The following is a 25995-nucleotide window of genomic DNA, read 5'->3' on the forward strand; positions in this document are numbered from 1 at the left end:
TGTCTCTAATGGGGAGAATTCAGAAGATGTTCCATTCACAGTTTATGGCCAAATTTAAAAGGCAAAAGGTTCAAAGCTAAAATCTTCAATCCAAATTCCACTGAGACAGAGAAAATATAATGCAAACCATAAAATCTATCTGGAGAACAAACAGAGGACCAAGAAATGAGCTGGGGAATTATACAGTTCACAATCTTTAGAAATGGATTTTAGCCATTTTCCTAAAGCATCAAAAGCATCCACCCCTAGATTTAAAATATCAACAAGTAATATCAGGAATTTTCAAACCCCCAATCTAAACATTACAGTTCGGCACATAACTTGTTCTGCAGTGATTGTAGTGCTAGTGCTAGTGAGAGGTGAACTTTAATTTTGACAGTGGATTATTGTGATGGTTTCAGCTGACATTGGTTATGCCCCACGCTGAGGTGTGTCTCTGGTTCCAGTGGAGGTTCCTCTGGGAGGCTGAAGTGGAAGTGTTGGCATGGTTTTGGCATTTTCCGTAGCTGTGGGAATTTGTTTCAGCAGAACAGGTTTGCAGAGGTTTTTTTTAAAGCCCAACAATAATAACTAGCATGTTGTGAAACCCAGAGAGTCCAAAAAATAGCTAAAATTAAAAACTCTATATGAGAGCAGGAACACTGTGAGACAGATACATCACAAAACAGAGTCTGAATTGACTGAGCTATGTTGCTGGGGTGTTCTGGAGCCAGTTGCATAAACATATGTAGCCAATATGTTAAAATTCGACCAGCTAGTAATTTGCAAAGAGGTAATCAGACTTACTTTTTGGATTCAAAGTGCACCATTCTCCCTTTAATAAGTTATAACCAGCCTTAAAGAAAAAAATATAGAACTTTTTATAACTAGTTCAAGTATTTAATGCAGCCAGCCCCTGATTGGTTTAAATGCATTACTATGTGGTTGCTAGGTTTTTTTTTGTTTTTGCCTTTGTGTTGCTATGTTGGGTCTCGGACATGTTGTATGCTTTTTAGAATGTTATTTTGTCTGAGATGCACAGACGCCTTTTCGAGCTTTGTTTGAAATTGTTTTCATTGGTGAAACAGAAAAAAAAACAGACAACATTGTGTCTAAAATGTAACTCACTCAATATTCACTTATTATTCAAATGTTTTTTTTACTGTTGTATATAGTTAATATCACATTCGCAATCACGAACACATGCTAAAAGGAAAATCCCACTCTTGCTTGCTACAACTTTAACTATATCGTATCTTACAAATCTAAGAAACGAAACCCATAAAGAGATATTTTTTGCTTTCATAACTCGAATCATAGGGGCATTTTAACTGCATCCAAAATAGGCTTAAACACGCAGTGAATGCTTTTGGAGTCTCAAGACGTGCTTTATTTTATTTTATTTTTTGCAAAGTGAGTGGCATAACTGTCATCGTCAGCTTACATTTTGTTAAAACAACAGTTACAATATTATATTGTCTGTGGAGAAATATATAATTTCTAGGGAGTTCTGTGTGGTTTGAACTATTTTCTTGGATGTTTGTTCTGTATTGTTTCTAGTATGTTGTTATGCGGTTGTTAGGGTGTTTTTTAGGTGGTTACTATGTGCTGCTTAATGACCACCAACAATAAGTACAGTATTAAAGTAAAACCTGAAATATCATGCTTTCATTCTTTTTATATTCATATCCTTTAGTGCTAATTGATATGACGTGATGTTAATTAAATATGGAGATTGCTGAACAGTGATGAGAAAACATCTGTCTGACTGTTTTCACAGACATATGCTGAATGTTTCTTGGGAGAACACAGACTTTTCCTTCAACAGTGATGGATATCTGGTCAACCCTTCCATGATCATAATCACTCTGGACCGCGGGAGACAGTGGGATAAGGTACGAATGTTTTAACTTGTAAAACTATAAAACATATTCCATCATACTCGATTCAAAAGGTTGCATCTGCAATGTCGGCATCAATTTTAATGCACCTCTGCAGGTTTCTTTTCCTTCAGGCTAGTTGTGAGTCAAAATGCCATAGATAAATAGCACATACACCTTAGCGTTATTAGTTTGAAATGCACCAGCTTTCACTTTTTATGTTCAGAGAATGGAAATTGAAAATGTCCTATTAAACATTTATGTTTTTACCAGAGTTAGATTACATCGTCCGTGCACTGTCTGCTTTTATGAGCAAACCATTCTCAGATGCTCTGTTTTATAGTGGTCACCATGAATGATTGCACATCCACGCGGTTGGGTTCGTCTTCACACATCAGTGATAGCAGGCGATAAAAATTGAATTGAATTCATTTATGGAAATGTGAACAAAAAATTCTTTCAGTGAGTACTTTCATGCAACCCCAACACTGTTTACACGGCCAGTGGGAAAGGTGCCCAAAAAAGACTGTTTGTTTTGGTTCAGGGCCTCAAAAAACTGCACCCAGCAGTCTTTAAGCAATTACTCACTATTGATATTCTCTTCAGGTTGGACTCAGTTCATATTGGGTGTGGAATCTTGCCCAAAGCTTCCTGGCAGAGGCCAGGCTTTTTTCCCCTCCAGGTGGAGTGAAGTTAAATCAGGAACTGAAAGTGATGCAATGCTGGTCTGGATCACCACTGAGAGAGAAAGCCATAAAAAATGGAACAAAGCTCCAAATGAGATGCTATTTCAAAACTCTGGAGACTTAGTGGACTTAGATTAAATATCAACTTTATATCAAGTCTCAGAAGTACGGAAGCCCATTTCTGCCACTTACTAAAAAAGTTAATTGGAACTTTCAATCTCACAGTTCAGAATTTGTCTCTGCATTATATAATATAAACTCACACTTTCGAGTTATAAAGTAAATATCTTTTTATGACTTTTTCCCCCTCACATTTGCTGGTTCATATCTGACCATTCTGAATCAGTTCTCAGTATTGTGAGATAGTATAAACTTGCAATTGCGAGAAAAAAAGGCATAGTTACGAGTTCATATTTTGCAATTCTGAAAAAAAAGATGTAAACTTGCAATTCAGAATTGTGAGATAAAAATTAATTACCTTTTTTATTTTTTATTTAGTGGCAGACACAAACTTCCATACTGAAGTTTCTCACTAGAGCTAATAATGTAGATATTATAGCTGAGATATCACAAGAAACTGATGAAGAATATTGTTCTCCATTTAATCTTACTGCTGCCTAGGACAGTTGACCCCAAAATATTGTTTCATTATTTACTCAACTTCATGTCATTTCAAAGCTATTTGTCTTTATGGTAACACTTTTACTTATTAATCACTTATAAAGCACATATTAATGTATAGGACCATGTTTTATATCCCTTAATCCACCCCATTCCTAAACCTAAAAACAAATTACAGTATGAGGTTATTGAGGCAAACTTTAGAGAATTGGTCTCCAAACTAAAGTGGAACACAAAAGGAAAAATGTTGAAGTGTGCCATTTGCTAATTTCAACTGGAAACTGATGCTTTTTAAGCTTCAATCAAGATAATAATCCATTGTGAAGTATCTAATAAGTAGTCCTTATGAACTTTGCACTATTTTTGTATGTAGTGGCTTTCTGTAAGAAATAGACAAAATAGAAATAGTATATGATGGCTTTCTTTACGCAAAGCTATCCTTTGGCTTTAGGAGACATTAGAAGTAGTATGGACTACTTTAATGATAATTTAATTAAGTGTTTGAATCCTTTTGGAAGCTTTAAATCTCTGGTTCCTATTGCAAGCGTATGGCCATGAGTCTTTCTCCTTTTGTGTCCCACGGAAGAAAGTCAGTCATACAGGTTCACAACGACATGAAGGTGAGATTTCCTTTTTCTGTGAACTCTTCCTTTAACAGATATTTCTCCCTTTGTGCTGCAGTCACTCTAGCTTTGTTATCTACTGTCTTTGAGCCTGATAAACAAAGAGGGAGACTTTTTTTTTTTACTTTCTTCAAAGAATGAGGCCTCTTTCATCCTGCACATGTATTCACAAGGAGTCTTGCTGCATGATGACAGCAGGCATGACGAACTTCTTTTAATGAAACGGACCGTCTCTCTGTGTCGTACACATGGCTCTCTCAGCTCTTGTTGACGATCAGTCTCTCATGGTAAAGTTCATTGTCCCTTGCCTCAGGTGGGAGATATACAGCTCTTATCTATGGCTGTTTTGCACATCTATTTCAGCACTGGGCTGAAAGAGTGCTTTTCCATTCCAGGCCTCTGATGTAATTTAGTGTGCAGGTAATTTATTTGGCAGCAGATTGTACTTTTCAAACACAGTGAGGCTGAAGGCCGGTGATAACTCTTTCCTTATGACTTGGCTAGTGTCATCTTCCAATGACAGGTTTTGTCAGAAGCTGCTAAGGTGCCCTCGGGTGTCAGAGGAGGAGACACCAGAGGCTGGTGTGCTGTGATCCAGAGTAAAGCTGCAAAGACCTTCTCCACTGTGTCTGCAACAGAATTACTGCGGGATAGAATGCAATTGGTTGTTGAATTGAGAATATGCAAATTACATATTATAATGCAAAAGATAAACGGATTGCTCACACCTTTATGGAAAATAAGGTGCATGTCCACTGACTGATGCACATCCAGTTCTGGGTATTAATTCAATGTGGAATTCTGAAAAGCACGATGCGCATCATAATTACTATGATCATCAATAATATGATAACTAGCAGTATAAATGACTTTATGATTACATGATAACTATCTAACTATCTAAATAAGTGCTATGATAACTAGCAGTAAAAATGACTTTACTACTCTATGGTAACTTGTAACTATCATAATCAGTACTATAATAACTAGCTAGCAGTATAAACAACCTTACAGTTACTAGAAGTATGATAATCAGACCTCATAACTACTGTAGGATAATCAGTACTTTGATAATTAACATAATAGACAACTTCGTCAATAATATGATAACTGACATTATCCTAGCGACGTGGTAATCAGTATGATAACTAACAGTATACACAACTAAGTAAAATGATCACCAATATTATAAATGACATTATCATAACTATAGTAGCCCTGATAACCAACACTATGAAAACAAATTTATGATTAAAAGCACATTGCTAACCAGGATTATTATAGCTCTGTATGAATTAATATATAATACCTAGCAGTTTAAACAACTTTATAATGACTTGCACTATGATAACTGACACTATCATAACTATCATAATCAGAACTGTGATAGCAGCCTAAATAACTTTATGATTACTAGCACTGTGATAACCGACATTATCATAACTAGTTCTGTGGTAATCGATAAATACTGATAACAAGCAGTATAAATGACATTGTGATACTAGCACTGTGACAACCAGCATAAGAGAACTGTTACACTGTCTAAACTAGTACTGTGCACTGTACTATAAAGAGTATAAATGCCTTTAAGATTTCTATGATAACTAACACTATAATAATTAGTACTATTATAATCAGTACTATAATAGCTAGCAATATAAACAACCATATAATTACTAGAACTATGATTATCAGCATAACTGAAATCATAATTACTGTAGGACAGTTGATACGATGATAACTAGCAGTATAAACAACTTTAAGATTACTAGCACTATGATAACTGTTGTACTGTCTTAACTAGTACTGTGATATTCAAGACTATCATAACTAGCTGTACAGTATACACTGCATAATTGTTAGCACTATGATAACTGACACTATCATAACTAGTACTATTATAATCAGTACTATGATAGCTGACACTATCATAACTAGTACTATTATAATCAGTACTATGATAGCTGACACTATCATAACTAGTACTATTATAATCAGTACTATGATAACTTGCAGTATAAACAACTTTATGGTTACTAGCACTATGATAACCAGCACTATGACAATAGACGCGATTATAATTAGCCTTGTGATAATATATACTATGATAACTAGCATTATAAACAACATTATGATTATTTACTAGCACTTTGACAATTCACACTGTCATAACCAGAACTCTGATATTACTGTGTGAAAACCAATGGTATGATAAGCAACACAATTATTATTAGCAATGCTGGCATTGTTGCGCTTCATATATTTAGATGGTTTTGAAGTGGCTCACTGAAGCAGGCAGCATTTATTTTTGTAATGAAGTATTGCATAACTTTTGACCAAATCTATGTTTGGATTTAAGGACTATCAATTTCCAAATAAACCCAAACATTCTTAACTGCGTATACAGTATGAGTTATTTCCTGAGTTAACACAATAAAACTGTTTGTCAGAAAAGAAACCACACGTGGGTTTCCAGTCAGATGACTAAGTGTGGACAGTCTCTTGCTTAATAAAAACAGTAATTCGTTTCACTCAGTGGTTTTGAGTTTCCCCTGAGCTGTGGTCTATATGTTGATGAAAGGAGCTAGCCGATATATTACAATTTGTCTATATTGCTAAGCACCATAAAATCTAATGAATATAGTTACTGCACAAAGATTACTTGCATCCGAACTAATAAAAGCATAACCGGCAGAAAGTGCTGACTCTGAGATTTGCATCGGCTTGGAGTCATTTAAATACAGCCTTGCTTTCATTTCCTTGATCAGGTTGAAATATAAAGTTCTCATATTGTATATGGCACTTTTCTCTTGGGTCTTGTCTTTGCTCTAACAGGACTAACAATGATGTGTGATAAACCCATTGAAGAGGAAATTAACAAAAGCCTCTAATTCTGCACAATGAATACATAACAACCCAAGTGTAAACACAGCAAACACAGAACAATGAAGATAAATAACAGTCCTTCAAGTCCTTTATTTTGCACATTTGGATACTTAGAATGCATGAAATAGAGGTTTTCTATTGGTTTTCTGTCTTTGTTTTATGAGTGTAAGCTATTTCTTTTATTAAACCCCATGAATAATTCCAAAGCTTTAAGCACATTAAATTCTCTCTCTCTTTAACAGGTGGGGAATTATGAGTCTGGTATCCTGCAGATGAGGTATCCTGTCTGGCCACGTTATGGGACCTTCCTGGAGACTGTGTCTGATAACCGTCACTTGACAGTGGCCACACTGGAGGAAAGGCCTTTTGTGATTGTCGAAGCTGTGGATCCTGTCACTGGCACCTGCCTCAGTAACACTGTCCCCTGCAGACGGCAGTCAAACAAGACCGAAACGTAAGTAACCACGTTTTTTTGGTCTTCATAATGACTAAAGTTTAGCTAAAAAGAACATTTTAACATCATTGAATTACCCTCATGCTGCTCCAAACCGAACAGAACTGAATTCTGCAGGCTCATGAATCCTCTCATCATAAAGAAATGCAGAAAATACATAATAAAGAGAATAATTTCACAGCTTCCGTGATTATAATGGGATTTTTTGCATAACTTGCGCTAGACTACTCACAACTCAAATAAATACAGAAACACACTGCATGTGTTGCCAAGCTGATGAAGATGTTTTCTTAATTTGCTGGTGTTTTCTTAATTATTATTTGCATGTGTTGCAGTGTGTTAAGCTCTCTCAGCCACCGTACTTCCATTATTTAATGCATTCTTGTGGAAAAAAACTAACATATAATTTATTGCCTGTGATAAGGTAAATACCCAGGAGCCTCTTTGGTAACCTTTTCCAGTCCGAAGCTGCAGTGGTCATTATCAGCCAACCACAGAGCACAGTCAACTCCTGACATGCATGCTTGAGCACTTTATCAAAGGATAATTAACAGAGACCTGGGCTCATCTTAAGAGATAGAGACTTTATCATATTACTGAACAGAATGAGAAAATGTTGCTGTCTAACGGTTTCATTGCTCTTCTGTTGGATATAATTCTGGCTGCAGATGGTCAGGTGTTGCTGTTATTTTGAGATGCCAGATTTTTCAATAGTGAATTAGATAAAGCAATGTGAGACAGATGTCAACATGGATAATAGAAACTAAAGAGGGTTAAAGGGAATTACTGTAATATTATATTATAATTATATATGTCTTCTATGGCCTCTCGGACATGTGACCACACTCTACATGCAGTGCAGAAAAATACTACTAACTTAACTATGTTTTTCAGTATGTAGCATTGCAAAGTCGGATTAATTTGAGTGAGTATTTATAAATTGTTAATTTGGTGACACTTTAGTATAAGAATCATCTGTCTGTCTGGAATAACATGAAGAAACAGAACAAACTGAGACAGACTCAATCCAGAAGAACTGTGGTGACGTCTTCAAGATGCTTCAAGAAACCTGCCTGAAAAACTATGCATGAGTGCACCTAAAACAAAAGCTGCTTTAAATGCAAAAGGTTGATATGACTTATGATATGATATGATATGATAAAAAAAGAAAAATCTATTTATGACATTTTTGAAAGCACCCTCATTTTACCGCAAGTGCTAAAGCTTTTTCACAGTTCTGTAGATTACAGGTAGGTTCTTCAAATGTCTTGCAGACGTTGCCACAGTCTGGAAATAGTCTGTCTTGGTGTTTTACCGAATTGTTTTGTATTAATTGGCAGCTCTTGTTGTAACGCTTTAGGATCAGTTGTCTGTTTTTGGTCTTTCACAACCTGAGAACTGCCAGCGTTCAGCTCTGGTGAAGAGAACTGGATACTCACCTCATGAGAACTGAGTGATAATTAGCAGAGCTGATTAAAGCTGCGCTGGACTCAGCAGAGGGTCTCAAACCCCTCGCGCTCTGCCTCCCCTCTCTAAACACACACGCTGTTGTGCTCGACCCATTGACATGTTATTTAAGAGTCATTCCCTCAGGATGTTCCACTCATTACATTCAGGCCAAATCTGGAGGGCTCCCGGAAACAGCAGAAGTAAAAAAACAAAAACAAAAACAAAGCAAGTTAGTATGGATGAGAAATAGACATACAAGATCATTTAAAAGTATCCGCAAAAGAATTTGGACACTTAGAGCATACAGAATGTCATTGCATTGCTGTCCAAATGTGTCCAGATGTGTTTGGAATAGCAGGGCTGTCTTTGTTTTACTGCATGTCTGTTGATGCTGTGACTGATGTCCAACAAATAGTTGTGTGGTTTATGGTGATGATAGCATGTGCTGTTGTGTGGGTGGGTGTTTAGTGTGACTCATTGCCTCTAATCACCTTTATGCCACACACCATTAGTCAAGAGGTTACAGGGAAGGTTAGAGAGCGCTCTTTTCCTCCTCTCTCCTTTTCTTTCTCTTGTTTTTGTCCATCTTTATTAGTACTGCTTTCTAAGGCATGCATTTGAACATACATTTTGCCTTAAGTTTTAAGTAACTTTGGTAACTTTCCCTGCACCATTTGCACTACAGAAATTAATGTTACTTTAGGAGAGGTGTTCTATAAGCCCACAACAGGTGCTTTCGCACTGCATAGTCCTAAATATTTAGTTCCAGAAACTACTGTATCCAGCATTGCTATAGAACCAATTTCCCTTTCAGGCCGTTTTTCTGGTTGCATTCACACTGGTAGCAGGAACTCTGAAGCAGCCGACAGTGACATTTACAAACATCAACAACTAAAAAATGGAGGATGTTGTGTTCCGAGCAGTTTTTGTTGTGTTGTGGGTTTCATGTTAATGGAGACGGAAATGGAAAACACAATATATGCAATTAAAAGAGCATGAAAATCTGACTAAATCTTCTATGACAAATTGCAGTGTTACATATCATCAAGACTGAGAAAAAAAACACACTATGCTGAAGACAACAGGCAATAATGCTCTTTTCCATGTTCATGGAGAAAATATTTTTTCATGGCTTTTTAAAAATGCTGGGTAGCCGGTGTTTCGTATGTGTTTGGCCAATCAGCGTACACTTACATCACGGTATAGTTCTGCTTTAGACCCTACTCTGAAGCTGGAATGCATTTACAATGAGAACAGAGCTTATATACTCCAGGTGTCGACTGATGATTAGCTAGATCTATGAGTAATTAATGATTCCCAGCAGAGCTTGCATTAGAGCTCTCATTTCCTGCAGTGCGAACGTGCCAAAAAGCAGCAACTTCCACCAATATTTCTAGGAACTATGAAAAGGTTTCTTCAGTGCAAATGCCTCTTTGATGTTGGACTCTTTTGACTTGGGCAAGTGTGTTACATCCCACTAGCCGCCTAACATCCCCTCAGAACACCCAAGGAACCATCCAGAACCAACTAGAAAACCCTAACAATGACCTAGCAACCATCCAGAACATACCACCTCTATACTGCTTACACTCACAAACACACACACACACACACACACACACACACACACACAGAGAGAGAGAGAGAGAGAGAGAGAGAGAGATTCATGCTCCCTTTATTGCCTGCAGTCCATGTTAAACCAATATGGAGGCTTGCTGTTGTTTTCCAGGGTTGCAATTCTGGTTATGAATCCAGACTGAAGATCTGGCTGAAGGCTGTGCTGTTTATCTTTCCTCAACCATTGTGAAATGAACCGGAGCTCTGAAAACAAATAATGCTCAAATGCAGAAAGCTGAGCCAAAAATAATGCTCCTGAAGGCACACATTTTAGCTCAAATCACAAGTGCTTGAGAAACATTTTAAGCATATCGATTGCATTTCTCTGAGTAAGTCAACCTGTTGATGTTGCTGTCAAAGTGTTTCGGATGGCTGTTCTGCCACACATCTCACTAATGTGAACTGGATGGACATTTCGACCACTTCAGTAATGCATTAACCCACTCCCTGAAACTGGTGCTCTTCCTCGCTACAACAGCAAGAATCTGCACTTAATATTGATTTCTGCAATTACTTTCTGCTTTTTAGAGAGAGGACAGCAAGGGGGCGGGATCGGGAGATGTAGTCAGGCTCAAACTATGCATTGCTTGCCTGAACACTATAGATTAGAGCGTCTGCACATGGTGATCACGAGTTTTCTTCTAATATCAACACCAGGTTGATCCTGTTATGACTGTCAATAAATAACATTTTAAAGAAAAAACAGGTAGGGTTAGGTTTAGGCTCGAACTATTTCGCTTTGCTCCAGTGAAAAATGTTCTCAAGTGTTTTACAGAAGCCTGTAACCAGATGTATTATTTCCACATTGGCTATTGTAGTAATGAAATAAACTTATGTTCATGTTTCTGCAACAGATGTTTACCATTTATTATGCCTTTCATGAGAGCTGGATTCAAAACTGAAAACATTTGTCATAGGCAACAGCTTAAAATGAATGTCTCATTAACTAAACGAAGCTGAAATAAAATGTAAATGTTTGATTAAAAATGTAAGTAACTTAAAATTTGAAATTTTACCCCGACAATTAACTGAAATAAAATAAGTCCATGTTGAAGTACTAAAACTAAAATTAAAAAAAAAATAATAATATGTAAGAAAAACTAATAAAAATGATAAACTTATAAATTAAAATGAAACCTAAAAATAATATAATATTATAATAATATAATAGTGTATACAAAACTGATTTTTCTATTTTGATTCGTTAAATTAATTAATTTTATACTTATTTAATTATTCGCACCTGATATAACAACCCATTTTACCTGCAATTTAGGCAACAAATGACATAAAAGCAATGTGAAATCTGATTTAATAATTTGAATTTAGAGAAAAATGTACCTTAATCTAAATTGTATTTTAAATCAACCATGTAATAATAATGTAGTTTGGCTCATGCATTCATGTGTCGGATTTCATTTATGTGTTTTAGTTCCTGTTTAGATTTTCTGTGCCAATCAAAACAAGGTCTAAGACATGGAAATCAGACTCATATAACATGACTATTAAAGTTACATGTATATAACTGAATAAATACAACAAGATGTCACTTTCTATAAGAACAAAGCATCTGAGCAACAACAGTGTTACACTAACGGCAGCATGTACAATCTCTGTACAGTAACAGCTCTTATCCGATTCTGCACGCCGTTTCTCTTCCATCTTTATTTGTTTGTGATTAATTTGAGTTGGATTTGTTTTGGCCCGGCCCGGCTGTCCTTCCATCTGTCACAGCTGCGATGAAACACAAGGACCCATCGTGACGGCCCCTATACCCATCCACCCACTCAATGCTGACGTCACGTCTCACCATCAGTGCTCCCGTAATCCCCCCCTTTTTAGTTATTTGCCATTTTTAGGTTCTCCCAGAGGATTTTCTTGTGTTTTCATATGTGCCTTGATGCTATTTAGACAGTATATCCACAAAAGCTCCTTGTTATACATCAGAATGCATTGTTATTCCCTGTCTGGCCGTAGAAAAGCGCAACCAGCCTCCGTCACTGCCGTTAGACAGCGTAAATGGATTTATTGTTGCTGTCGTTAATCACTCGTGATTGGATGTAAGTTTTGCCTCAACATTCATAATCCGGGAAACAGGAAACAGGCCAAGACTGAGGAAATAATGTAATGTTAATGAGGCAAAGCCACCGCTGAAAGATATTTAATTTCAGATATCTGCACAGAAATGGCCCTTTTTGTATTTACTTGTTGACGGTGGCAAATGGATTGCCACTGAACATAATTACAAAACTAGTCTGAGTAACTAATGACAGAAGCAAATAGATTATATCCAAGACCTTGTTCTTGTATGACGTCTGACCTATTTCAAACGTCTTGTGTACAAGCTGCACATCGCACGTGAGATTTAGATTCAGATTTGCAGTTCAGATTCAGCTGCTGCTGTGGCAGAGCTAGTACCTATATACATCCACGAGATGCTACTGTGAACATGTAGGAAATACTGCTGATGCACATACAGGACAGTGCCCTCCATAAGTATTGGAATAGTAAAGACAAAATTGCTCTATTTGCTGTGGAGTCATGAAATCTGTTAATATGTTTAAAAGATGAATAAGATACAAAACTACAAATTGTCACATTTTATTATTCTGTGTTTCAACACAGATTGTTTTGACAGCTTAGAAGTTCAGTATGCTACTTTTAGAGTTTCCTCTCCCTATCTGATGTGAGCATAAGTATTGGAACAGTTGGCTCACAGGTTTTTCTAAGTGTTCAGCTGTGTCCTGTTGCATTAATTCTTCAGATATTTAAAGCAGGGAATGTGTTGCATCAGTTATTTCCATTGCTTCTGCATTCTGAGTCTTGCATACGATGATGAGACACACAAACCAGGATGAAGACAAGGGAGCTGACTTCGAGAGAAAAGCAAGCAATTTGGATGCTAAAAGAAAAGATTTAGTCAATAAGAGCTATAGAAGAAAGATATAGCATGGAGAAATCAAGAGTTTGGAATCTACCGGTGACATCAACAACAAACGACGACCTGATCGGCTAAGAAAAACCACAGTGGTTGATGACAAACAGAATCATAGATGCTGTGAAAATGAACCATAAAATCTGTGTCTGTAAAATCACCAACAACCTCCAGAATGATGGTGTTGCAAATGATCCTAAGGCATACAGCCTCATGTGTAAAGCTTGGTAGAGGTGGTGTCATGGCATGGGCATGCATGGCTGTCTCTGGAACAGGCCCTCTCAATTTTAATGATGACTTGATGTATGATGGGAGCAGCAGAACGAATGCAGAAGTCTACAGAAACATCTTGGCTACCAATGTTCAAGAAAATGCCACCAGATTCATTGGGAAGCATTTCATATTGCATTAGGACAATGACCCGAAACACCCTGCCAGGTCAGTCAAGGTGTTTATCAGGGTAAAGAAATGGAAAGTCTAAGATTGCCCAAATCAATCTCCAGATTTAAATCCGATTGAACATGAATTTCACCAGCTGAAGAGGAGACTAAAGATAGAAACTCCCCAAAACAAGCAACAGATGGAATTGGCTGCATTAAAGGCTGTAGAAAAGCATTTCAAAGCATAAGACCAAGAGACTGGTGATGTCTATGGGTTGCAGACTCACTGCTCTGATTGCATGCAAGAGATCTGCAACTAAATATTAGCTTTTAATCTTTTACAGTTGCCTTAAATTCAACTGTTCCAATACTTATGCTCACATCAAATAATGGGATGAACTCTAAAAGTGCTGTCCTTTTTATTTGGTAAAACATGTATGTGTTGAAACAGCTTATTTGACAAAATGTGACATTCTGTAGTTTTTACTTTTACTAATATTTGCAAATTTCTTGACTCTACCGCAAGCAGAGCAATTTTGTCTTTATTGTTCCAATATTTATGGAGGGCGCTGTATAACATATATCCAAAACCCAGATATGTTACATGCATGAATCATCCTGTAGCAGATCTAGACAGGTGGAGCTGGGGAAGGTGGAGGGTTTCTGAAGCATTTCATAGCAAGCACTAGCCAAATATCTGAATGTTGAGCAACATCTTATTGGCTGCAGATATGAAAAGAACCAATCAGCTGCGCCACGTTGAGTAATGATGTGATTATATCAGATTGAGTCAGAACCTGCGCCATCAAGAGATTCATGACAGAACTTTGTATTTACATATTTGTACTTTAATACTATACATCACTGGTCCATGTAGTCTTGTTTTTTTAATTTCTTGTGAATACTACCATTGAAAATGACATTTCTGGGTTTATGACATCTAAATGAAAAAGAGAACACATTTTCTTTTTGTGCAATTTTGGTATTGTTATCGAACTTAAATAATATGGTAATGATCCTGTTGTGTTCCCACAGGATAGTCGGGCACACTGAGCCTTACACCAAACTATGCTGCAAAGGTTTTTGCATAGACATCTTGAAAAAGCTCTCTCGCAACATCAAGTTCTCCTACGACCTCTACCTGGTCACCAACGGCAAACATGGCAAGCTGGTACGAGGGATCTGGAACGGTATGATTGGAGAGGTGAGAAAACCAAACATTTTAGTGTTTATTTCAAGTCGACAAAATCCACCTAATTTACTTACTTAATACACATCGCTGGTCTTGTTTTGTCATCATCAGGCCCTAATACTTTTCAATCCTCATCCATGTTTTCACTATCCAATCAATTCCTGATGGATAAAATCAAGTGCCATTCTGCATTTTGTTAATGTTAATTAATACTTCATTGGCCGTACAGTAAGCAAAATGGGTTGCAAATGCTTTTCATATAAATGATTTGATATGGCAGACTAGTTGTGTAAGTTGTTTAGTAAACCTAAATCTAAATGAAAGAAAGACTGTTGACTGCTGAATGCATCTAACAGCTTGTTCATCCAAGCAGACGTGACTGGCATTGAAATGACACAAACAACCTTGTAAATAAACATCTCCAACAAGTAAGTCGACGTCTGATGCACAGCGACGTCTAAAGAGTTTTAAATGTGACTTATGCTCCTGCCTTGTCCATTGTTTTTTTTTTTGTTAGAAAGACTATTGTGCTCATTCAGGCATTATGCATAGTGTGGGTTAACCAGAGAGAGAGAGAGTCTGGGCTCTCTCTCACACACACACACATACACACACACACACACACAAACTCACTCACATAGTGATTACTGGACTAGCACTGCCACAACAAACATGTTTCTGGATATTAAAGCAACAATTCACCCGTATATGAAAATTCTGTCATCATTTCCAAACCCATTTGACTTTCTCTCTGCTGTTAATTTCTACAGTTCTTAATTAACCTCATATATATATATATATATATATATATATATATATACATCTTTCTTCTCAGGTGTTTTATAAGCGAGCGGACATGGCCATTGGCTCTCTGACCATAAATGAGGAGCGCTCTGAGATCATTGACTTCTCTGTGCCGTTTGTGGAGACCGGCATCAGTGTGATGGTGGCCAGAAGCAATGGAACTGTATCTCCATCAGCCTTCCTGGGTAAGAAATCCTAAATGAAATAAAGTTACAACTATTAATGAACTGAATCACACCGTATGACATTACAATGATTTTTCAGTATTCAGAAACATAGGACTTTCTGAAAAATGACACAGCTGGTCATGTTTTTACAGCTAAGTGGAGCAAATAGTACTCTGTGTATGTGCAGTATCTTTGATCCCTTACGTTACTGTTGCTAACTAGGCCTTTCAATACATCCCATAAGATTTGACTAAGGTTTGCCATGCTTAATGGTGTTTTTATATATATATATATATATATATATATAATATTGCACATAAAGTGCTAAAATTGATTTACTAATATTCTTAAGTGGGCTGAAATGAATTGTGACATTGAAAGGGATTTTAATCTGCCAAAGAAACAGAAATTATTCAGAAATCCCACAGTAATGTGATTAAAAAAGAGAAGAGCTGAAAGTTTGAATCTAAAACAGTGTTGTTTTAATATTGTTTATGTGTTTATTAATATTTATAATTAGATATTTTTATATTTACACTTCATTTTAATTGTAGTGTAAATTCTATTCATCTTGTCTTTACATTTTTTTTTTTTTTTAGTATTTCAACTCTTACTTGCCAAGGCAACGTTAACACTAATAATTATTCATATAATATTTATATTTGATCAGTATTAGTTAATAACAGTGACATATTTTTGGTTTGCAGTGGTTCTTATCCGACTGTAACAGTGTTGGTTTGTGAATCTTAAATCCTGTGTTGAAACTATTTCATTTTCACTAATGTGGTCAATTAGCCAGCCCATAAATCCTTTTGTAAATTTTTCCCATAACACTGCAAACAATAAACTTTTCCAGCAAAATACACTAGCATAACTTTCATTTCATGAAACAAGATGTAGTTATAAATACACACTACTGTGTGTGTGTGTGTGTGTGTGTGTGTGTGTGTGTGTGTGTGTGTGTGTGTGGGTGTGTGTGTGAGAGAGAGAAACCAGTGTTTCTCGTTTAATGGCGTATGAATTGTGTTGACTTTAATTTGCACCTCACACATACAGATTTAAAAAGCTTTTACAGTTCTACAAGAATAAAAAGCATGTCCTCCGGGAATAACGTCATTTGCTTCCTCTGTGTTTGTCTCTCTCTTCCAGAGCCCTACAGCCCAGCGGTGTGGGTCATGATGTTTGTCATGTGTCTTACAGTCGTGGCGGTGACTGTGTTCGTGTTTGAATACTTCAGTCCTGTGGGCTACAACCGTAGCCTGGTCAGTGCCAAAGGTCAGTGTTCACCGCCTCTGCTAGCTCTTCAGGAACTGTGACAGATGTCAGGAACACTGGCAACCTGAAACTTCATCATACATGACAGGTTTGACAGAGCATAAGCTAGGAGAAAAGATCATTCAGAGGTAAAATAATTAATTAACTAATAATAAAGCACATATTGTGCATGACTATAGTCTACATCCCTAATTCTAAGAACTACCAACTATTAATAATTAGGAGTTTATTGAGGCAAAAGTCATAGTTAATGGTTTGTTTAAGGCGACAATTGGACTTGAAGATAAAGTGTGACCAGAAATTTGTACAAAGCAACAAGTAAACCACTGTTTACTAGAAAGAAAAAAATAAGCAGTTTCCATGTTGTTTTTCCCATTGCAGTACCAAAAATGTACCAAACCATGACTTCAAAACCGATTATAAAAAAATAAATAAAAAAAGTACAACCAAAAAAAAAAAAAATACTTGAATATTCTCTATTTCAGATCCAGGTGGTCCGACGTTCACCATTGGGAAGTCGGTCTGGCTGCTGTGGGGGATCGTCTTCAATAACTCAGTGCCCATTGAAAACCCCAAAGGCACCACCAGTAAGATCATGGTGCTGGTGTGGGCTTTCTTTGCCGTGATCTTCCTGGCCAGCTACACAGCCAACCTGGCAGCCTTCATGATCCAGGAGCAGTATATTGACACTGTTTCTGGACTGAGTGACAAGAAGGTAAGAGCCGCCAGGATCTCTCTTAGCCAAATGGCCAATCTAGGGCACGAGTTTTAATTAAAACCGTCACTCTGTGGAACTAGGAGATGAATCTATGCTGATCATATATATGGATATGTACACTTTCATGATGAAATACTGTGATTCGAGTACTAATCACTAATTTGTGTCATTTTAATAAGACGTTTATGGACAATTTCAAGCATTAAAACTGTTTTAAATACTGGAAACATGAAAGAGTACTTAGAGGTGCAAGTATGATGCCAAAGATTTTGTTATATATATCTTTTCATATGCTGGTGTTGTTAATCGTGTAGTGTAGACTGGGTATCGTTTCAGACAAACTCATGACTCATGGTAAAAATAATCAAGGATTGTTTTTAGTTGTAATGATTTTGTTGCTTCAGCATTTTAAAATGTTTCTACTAATGAATAGCGTGTAGCCTGAGCTGCCTAGTTAAATATTTATCCTATTTAGATAACTCTGTGACACTATTTTAATCAGCTGTGAAGTGATTTACAATGATACTGAAGGCTGTTATAGCTGACGAGCTTCAGATGGAAACTGTTGAAAGAGCAATTTTGAAGACAAAGTTAGACTTCAAGCCACAAGACTGTCATTAAAGAGCCACGTTGGGTTGACTACCAGGGAATTAGACACTGACAGCAAGATGTGTTTCTGTTCATTTGGATTCAGGAGTGTGCTTGGGAGGCATTACACAAACAACGAAACGCCTGAAGGGCAAGAATATCACGCAGTGATCTGACTGTTGCTTTAAACTGTGTCACTGCTTGCTTAGCTGCAGTTTAGTGCGCATGTATTTGTAGCAAAATAGTTTTTATTTATATACAACATTGTTGCTGTATTTTTATCGCAACAAACATAAAGATGATAAAACATTTAATAAAATTAGTACAACAGAGTACTATTTTTGAAAGTTATTTGCTCCAAGTAGCAAAACAGATTCTGTAAAATAATGTAATGTAATGAAAAATAATAATTATATAAACAATTTTATTGATTAATGATGTAGCATCATTGTATTAAAATAATATTCAAATAGAGTGGACATTATATTAATCATGATCAGTGTTGGGGGTAATGCATTACAAGTAACTCGAGTTACGTAATCAGATTACTTTTTCAAGTAACTCATAAAGTAGCATTTTGTATGACCCCTCTTATTTTGGTAAAATTATTAACATTATGCAGATACTGAAAAGTGTATGTGAATTTATACATGTAATATTATATATTAGGTAAATTACATGGACGCATCACTTTCAACAGGTGTGTGAAAACAGGAATTTTCTGCTCTACGTTACTTTTTCTAAGTTAGCAGTAAACTTTTGGTGTGGTCAGGGCCACGGGACAGATGAAGACAACGCTTATGCTGTCAGACGACAGCAAACACACTTCGAATGAGGCATTCACTGTTACTGGAGTCAGCCAGAAGACAATCATGTCCACTCGTTCCTTAGAGACTGTTCTCCTTCATTCACACCAGCAAGGTTACCTACATTACAGCACAATTATTCATGGCTTGAGTTCTGAAGTGCTGTCTTAGTGGCAGTATTACATTTATTTGATATTACATTAAGGACCCTTAATGAATACGACCAGAATAATGTAAAAACTAAATGAGGAGAAATTTAGCAAAGGGGAAAAATAATGGTGAAAATCCTTGGATGTTTGGTCCGGCGGCTGAGATAATTTCTCGTCTTTGTGAGGACAATCTGAGGTTCATATATTAGAATATAAACAGAGCTGAGAACTAATTGACTGAGAAGCACTTGGGTGCTTGAGACAGAAAAGAGCATTGATGGCCCAGTGGCTTTAGTCTGAGTTTTATCACTGCAGCCATTTTTTTTCCCTCTTCCTGAGGATCAATTTCAGTCATATTCTCACATGGAATTAGATCGTATTTAATGTGGCATTTGCAGATACAGAATCGTGAGAATCCTTGGATGAGGGCGAAGACGAAGGCTGAACCTAAAAATTACCATACAGAAATCCAGCTTAAAAGCAAAATCAATCACACTTTCCAGCAGCGTAGCATTCCCAGGCAAAAGCCATTACTGGCATATCTAGCAGTCCTGGAATCTATTAACATGCATTAATCCTTAACCAAGAAACTCATCCAGGGATCTATTTTTACCACTTCTTTCACACTTGGACTGCACGTTGTTCACAAAGTTAAATTTAAACATGCTAACTTGTTGAAATCTTACCTTTCAGTTCCAGAAACCACAAGACCAATATCCTCCATTCCGGTTTGGGACCGTGCCCAATGGCAGCACAGAACGAAACATAAGGAGCAATTATCCTGAAATGCATTCCCACATGGTTAAGTACAACCAGAAAGGTGTGGAGGATGCGCTCAACAGCCTCAAAACTGGGTGAGTTTACTGTAATTGTCTCTTGAAGCTTAGAAACAAATCTGTCTGCAGTATATTATCTTTTCCGCTAACATGTATCGTTTCTGTACTGCTAACAGGAAGCTGGATGCCTTCATATACGATGCAGCTGTGCTTAACTACATGGCTGGTAAAGATGAAGGGTGTAAATTGGTGACAATCGGTAGTGGGAAGGTATTTGCAACAACAGGCTACGGTATCGCCCTTCAGAAAGAATCTCGCTGGAAGCGCCCCATAGACCTCGCTCTTCTCCAGTTCCTTGCTGATGGTAACTTCAAAAAAATTTACTTTTGCTGGAGGAGCTCTGATTCAGAAGTCTGACGGAAATGTATTATGTATTACAGGTGACACTCAGAAGCTCCAGACAGTGTGGCTCACTGGTATCTGTCGTAACGAGAAGAAGGAGGTGATGAGCTCTAAGCTCGACATTGACAACATGGCCGGAGTGTTTTACATGCTTCTAGTGGCCATGGGTCTCAGTCTGCTGGTCTTTGCCTGGGAACATCTACTATACTGGAAGCTACGGCATTCTGTCCACAACTCTGAGCGCTTGGACTTCCTGTTGGCTATTAGCAGGGTAAATTTTATGCCGTCAATTTTCTGAAATTAATTTCACTTTTAATCTTTGGTGTTAACAAATTGTTATGCTTAGAACAAGGTTACAAATGCAGAATGTAAATTAACCAATTCAAAATGATGCATTTGCAATCTTTTTTATTTTATTAAATTTTTTCACAAAAGAAATTTGTAAGAACAGTGCAACAAGAACATAAGTGCAAATGAAAATTGTACAAAAAAGGTACCTTAGCAGAGACTTTAGCAGCACACACATGTGGTGAAATTGTTGTTCAGGGGAACTCTGGGCAGTTAACGAGCACAAAAAGTCAAGGGAAAAGCTGTTCAAATTAAATTAGGGTTTTAGGGTCCCTTTTAAGTACATTCTTAAGCTTAACATTTGAACCACTTCATAACTTGAAGACCACATTTAAAGGTAGAATATTACAAATGCATAGGCAGCTGCGTTTCTATTGGCTAATTACAGGCACTTTCAGAGATAACTATAATGCTGATAAACAGAGAATCTTATCAGTCACTGACAGCTCTCCGGGTAATTTAACCACCCGTAAAATCAGCGAATATAATTTTTATGTGGTAAAAAGTGAGCTTGACTTTAATTCATCTACGTCATTGCAGCAAAATGACAGAAAATCAATTTTGTGAGACTTTTGCCATTCATTACCGTACTTTGTTTTCCAGTATTTTAAAACATTTTCCAATCAAAATATTAGGTACTGTATAGGGATGCACATTTCCATAATAACGATGAATGCCCACCTCGAAGCACAGCCAATTATGTGATACTTTAAAGATACATATGAAGCACCTACCGATGAAATGCAATACAATTCACCCCTATTATGATGCATTGTGATGCATCATTACAGTACGATGCGATGGAAAAAATGCTTTCCAATTCAAAAAAGATAGTTCACTTTTATTTTTGGTTATTTTTGGTTATTTGTAATTATTTGGCGGAAGATGCAGCTCTACCTCTGCCATGTAAATCTACATTTTATGTGACTCGCAGGACACGCATTACATATAAAGTATTAGTTACAAATTATTGGTCAGTTTCTAAATAATAAAAGTATAGCGCGTCTACTAATAATTATACATTATTACTGGTGTAAGTAAGTTAGAAATAATGCATCGTGATACAAATGCCAACTTGTACCCAGTGCACACTTTTTTAAATCGATACAGCGCATCAACTTTTATGCCAATGCACCAATGTGAATTGGTGAATCTTACCATCCCTAATACAGTGGCTTTTAAGTAGATTGATTTTACTATATAGTGAGGTGAGAATTCTGTTTTCCATGGCACATAGAACTTTTAGGTGGATGCCAGCCTTATTTTTCTTATTTCTTCTCTGAAGGGAATCTACAGTTGCTTCAACGGTGTGGAGGACATTGACCGTAACGGGAACATGCAGAGCCCAGATGTCACCACCAGTTACACTCAGGCCAATATGCTGAAAATGCTCCAAACCGCTAAGGACATTGTCTCATCTGCAAGAGTTGAAAACTCCCTGGACAATGCCACAAAGACCATCGAAAACTGGAGTCGACGTGATCCAGAGGCAGCCAGACCTAGCCTTCCTACCTGCCTCATAGGGACGGACTTCAGCCATAGCCGCCTGCCCTGCATCGCCAGTGTAATGGACAACCACTCGTACCCTCAAAACATGGATAGCACCACACAGCACTTGCTAGAGAAGCCTCACATGGGAACACATCCTACCTCACTCCGCTACACTCTTCCCGCACGCACCACCCACCACCACATCTACGAACGAACACTACCCATATCTAGCCTCAGCAGTCCCCATATTGCCATGAGAGACCCACCACCTCCCACAGCCCCGAAACCCCATGTGTACGTGGACCAGTCCTGTCACCACCCTACCTCTCGCTACGTCTCTTACCGTGACTTTCAGGTACCAGACATCTTTGTGGAACACCAGGAACCTTCGGGAAGCCAAAAACAATACATGGCAGGTCTGGGTCGCAAAAAGAGGTCCCACAGCTACGTAGCAGCATCTCCGGAAACTGGCCGAAGGGGCGACTATGATGTTCCCCAGTCTTGTCTGGCTGATCTCAAAAGCAACCACCTAGTGGAAAACCATTCCCATACCACACCCTGCATGAGAAGCCAATTCCAGAGACCTGGCTCTAGCTGCAACTCCTGCACGAAGCTGTATCTAGAACCGGAGATGGATGATGTTCCTCTTCTGGGGAAAGATAAAATGAACCGCCGCGCCTCTTTTCTCAGGGCTACATGGAGTGGTGACAGGATCCGGCAGCTGGATGAGAAGCCCTCCACCTCTGCATCCTCTACCAGTTGCATCAACATGCCTGATCTGTTCCCTCGAGTGGTGGTGAACAATCCCAAGCCTTCGAAGATGTACAGCAGCAGTGGTAACAACCTACGCTACAACATGGCTGTGGAGCCAGCCTATCTGGACCCAGCCCACATGGGCACCTACCCTTACAAGCCACAGAAGTTTAAGTACTCGAAGTCCATCCGCCTTCCTTCATACCGGGAAGCCATTCTAAAGAATACGGCAGCCCTTCGACGCTCCTCTTCCACACTAGTGCACGGACACTATTCAACGTACCTGAACTCTTACACAGACATGCCGGTGTATTTGGGTCCTCTTCCGCAAGGACCTGCTCACTTCCATGAGCATTCCAAAGACACGTGCCACCTGTTTCCATGTGTCAACCATTGCCCGGAAAATGCCGCTTTGGTTCCCCGGTTAGGCAGCAGACCTGTGTTTTACCAGAGCACTGCTGTTGGAGGCTACGAGGGGGCCAGGCGCTCAAACGAAGAGTCGTTGCACACTGTACCAGTCTCTTCCGTGCGCAGGGACCACAGGCAGGTTCTAGTGGCACGGAACGTACACAGTCCCTATGCCCCACGGCCCTGGGGTAGGGTATCTAGTCTGGAGTCAGAGGTTTGAAGGCTTTTGAAGAGACAGTTTCCCTCAAACAGTGAGGGAGAAACGCTGGGAACTGCTCAACGAAGTCAAGCAAAAAAATTAAAAGATAAAGGTGGACTAGAGGTGGTAATCTCAGTGCAATAATACCCTCAGACAGCAGGGATGGGACGAGGGAATGTACAAGTGATTACTGTGGAGACTTGTTTCAGTATTAAAAAATATGAGTTGAAAAAATTAACTGTTCTTAATCTATAATCTATTGATTGTTATTTAAACTGTTTTTAAATGCAATTACACTCATTCTCTGCAAACAATTGGATGTAGCATGTTTTAAGGCAGCTTTACAACCAAAAGGGTTTGAATTTAAAATCTGGTTTTTATTTACGCCAGGGGATTCAACCATTTTAAATCTGGAGAACCACTGGAGAATTTTATATCATAGCCACACAAAAATGTCTTCCAAGAATTTTTCTAAATCCAGAAGTTTGAGAAAGCCATTAAGTGTCCAAATTAGTCACTCCACTGATGTAATTCAGATCCGATTTCAATAATGGTGAAGAATTGATTTGCCATCTGTAGTTCCACTCTGTTTAATAAATGATGGGATGGCCTTGGGGCCAAATTAAAAGAACTACTGTCTTTGTCTCTTCTACAAAAGAAAAACCAAGTGAAACCAAGTGAAAACGATTCATCAAACAGCTGCATGGTTAAGTAATTTCTTATCTTGATGCATTGAACCAAACAAGTTAAATTTAAGCTCTTACATCTTGCACAGACAATCTCCCAAAAGGTCTTGTGTTACCAATACAAGGTGCTTATCGGCTGTGAAGTAATGGGGATTTATTTTTGAAATTCTAAAATTATTTCTAGTAAAACCAGTGATGAATAAATGAGTGGCTTGGTTTTACAAATCCACCGTAAGAATGAAACTTTTATAAAACAAGAACTAGCCATCGAAATATACAACCTTCTGAAATATGCATTTTGTACTGGTAAGCCTAGACAACCAATGTCTACAAAACACTGCATGGATATATACAGTAGCCATGTAAATGTACGCCAAGATTATTTATGACTAGAACGAAGAATGTTTCATGAATACAATTTCACTCTTCATTCGCTCTACATAGTGACAAATGCATTACCATTAATACTTGCCAAATGGAAAAACCATTACATCTGCAGATTCTGCTGCAGGACTCTGATGTATCATTGCAGGGAATGCATGGACTGTATTAAAAAGGCATACACGGACACATTAAACAGCTGTCTTTTATTTGCTGACCTCCTGTTTTGAAGCAGACCATGGTGAAGTCGACGCATGGTGAGTAGGTCAAATGCTGACGCAGTGTGCAGGTTGCATGCTCTAGAGAGTGGTTTAATCCCTCTCACCTTCCTATGTCTTTAAGATGTGATGTGGGTTGCTAACATTCATCTTTCTTTTTGAGCACCGCTGTGGTTTTACCCATTCCTGAGAGCGCCAAGAGGACTAGAAGGGCTCCAGCGCTGGGCCTGTAAATTGCAACGGTCAGTATAATAATGGTTGGACGAATGGGCTGATTGACCCTGGGGAATAGTATGTTTAATCACGCCAACTTCGGATGATGCACATCTGGGCAGTGAGCCAATCATCAGGGACATGATATTGACCTAAAGTCACCACAAGAACCAGGCTTTTGAATGAAGAATGAAACCTTGAACTCTCCTTACGGCAGTACTAGGGGTAGTTGTGTTGGTGGATAGAGTTAGCACATGTAACAGTGTCATTCAAAGCTGCTGACAAAAGTGAGATTTGGTGTGGATGTGTGCAATTCATTTTTCCGGTCATTGTTATCAGAGCAAGTTTATCTGCCAACTTCCCAATCACAAGATTTACTGTCTCATCTCATAAAGAGAATGCAGTTGGCATGAGAGGCTTATCCTCTCATCTCCACACTCCGATCTATGATGGTGTTTGTCTGAGCCACAACATGAATAATTGGACATTGCCAGACACTAGTCAGATGACTTTGGGGCTCATGAATGTACATGAGTGGGAGAGAAAGGCACAATGATAACTGGGACATGATGGATGGATCCTGCTCAGCCCCTCTGATGGGCGGAGTTTCAGGGAAGAGTGGGCATGGCTGAAGAGCAGAAGTTTAAGGTTTTAAAGATGACCGCTGAAGGAAACAAACTACATCAATATTGAAAGCCCTTCAATGCTGAGATTTATCAAAGCTTGATGACAGATCTGTTCTTTGGGCGATCAATTTTAAGCCTATATGAGCTATCATTTTTCATAACCGCAGATGAATAATGGTTTCGAGGGGCCTTATTTAATTGTATCTAATAAGAAAGGTGGGTTTGTTGACATGGCAGATTATACAATGTCATTAAGGCTGTGATCAATGAATGCTGAATTCTGTT

General features: G+C 38.0%; 1 protein-coding gene across 1 annotated transcript in view; it reads left to right on the top strand.

Annotated features, from left to right (window-relative positions):
* Positions 1 to 24217, top strand: part of LOC127951765 (glutamate receptor ionotropic, NMDA 2C-like) — a 58034-nt gene extending 33817 nt beyond the window's left edge. The window contains exons 4-13 of the mRNA XM_052549768.1: positions 1760 to 1874; positions 6918 to 7129; positions 14546 to 14714; positions 15538 to 15691; positions 16823 to 16948; positions 17434 to 17663; positions 19903 to 20063; positions 20162 to 20349; positions 20426 to 20658; positions 22021 to 24217. Of these exons, the coding sequence (XP_052405728.1) occupies positions 1760 to 1874; positions 6918 to 7129; positions 14546 to 14714; positions 15538 to 15691; positions 16823 to 16948; positions 17434 to 17663; positions 19903 to 20063; positions 20162 to 20349; positions 20426 to 20658; positions 22021 to 23607 (3175 nt within the window). The 3' untranslated portion in view covers positions 23608 to 24217. The remainder of the gene's footprint in view (positions 1 to 1759; positions 1875 to 6917; positions 7130 to 14545; positions 14715 to 15537; positions 15692 to 16822; positions 16949 to 17433; positions 17664 to 19902; positions 20064 to 20161; positions 20350 to 20425; positions 20659 to 22020) is intronic.
* The last annotated feature ends 1778 nt before the right edge of the window (positions 24218 to 25995 follow it).

This window comes from Carassius gibelio, chromosome B3 (assembly GCF_023724105.1).
Source record: "Carassius gibelio isolate Cgi1373 ecotype wild population from Czech Republic chromosome B3, carGib1.2-hapl.c, whole genome shotgun sequence".
NCBI lineage: Eukaryota > Metazoa > Chordata > Actinopteri > Cypriniformes > Cyprinidae > Carassius > Carassius gibelio.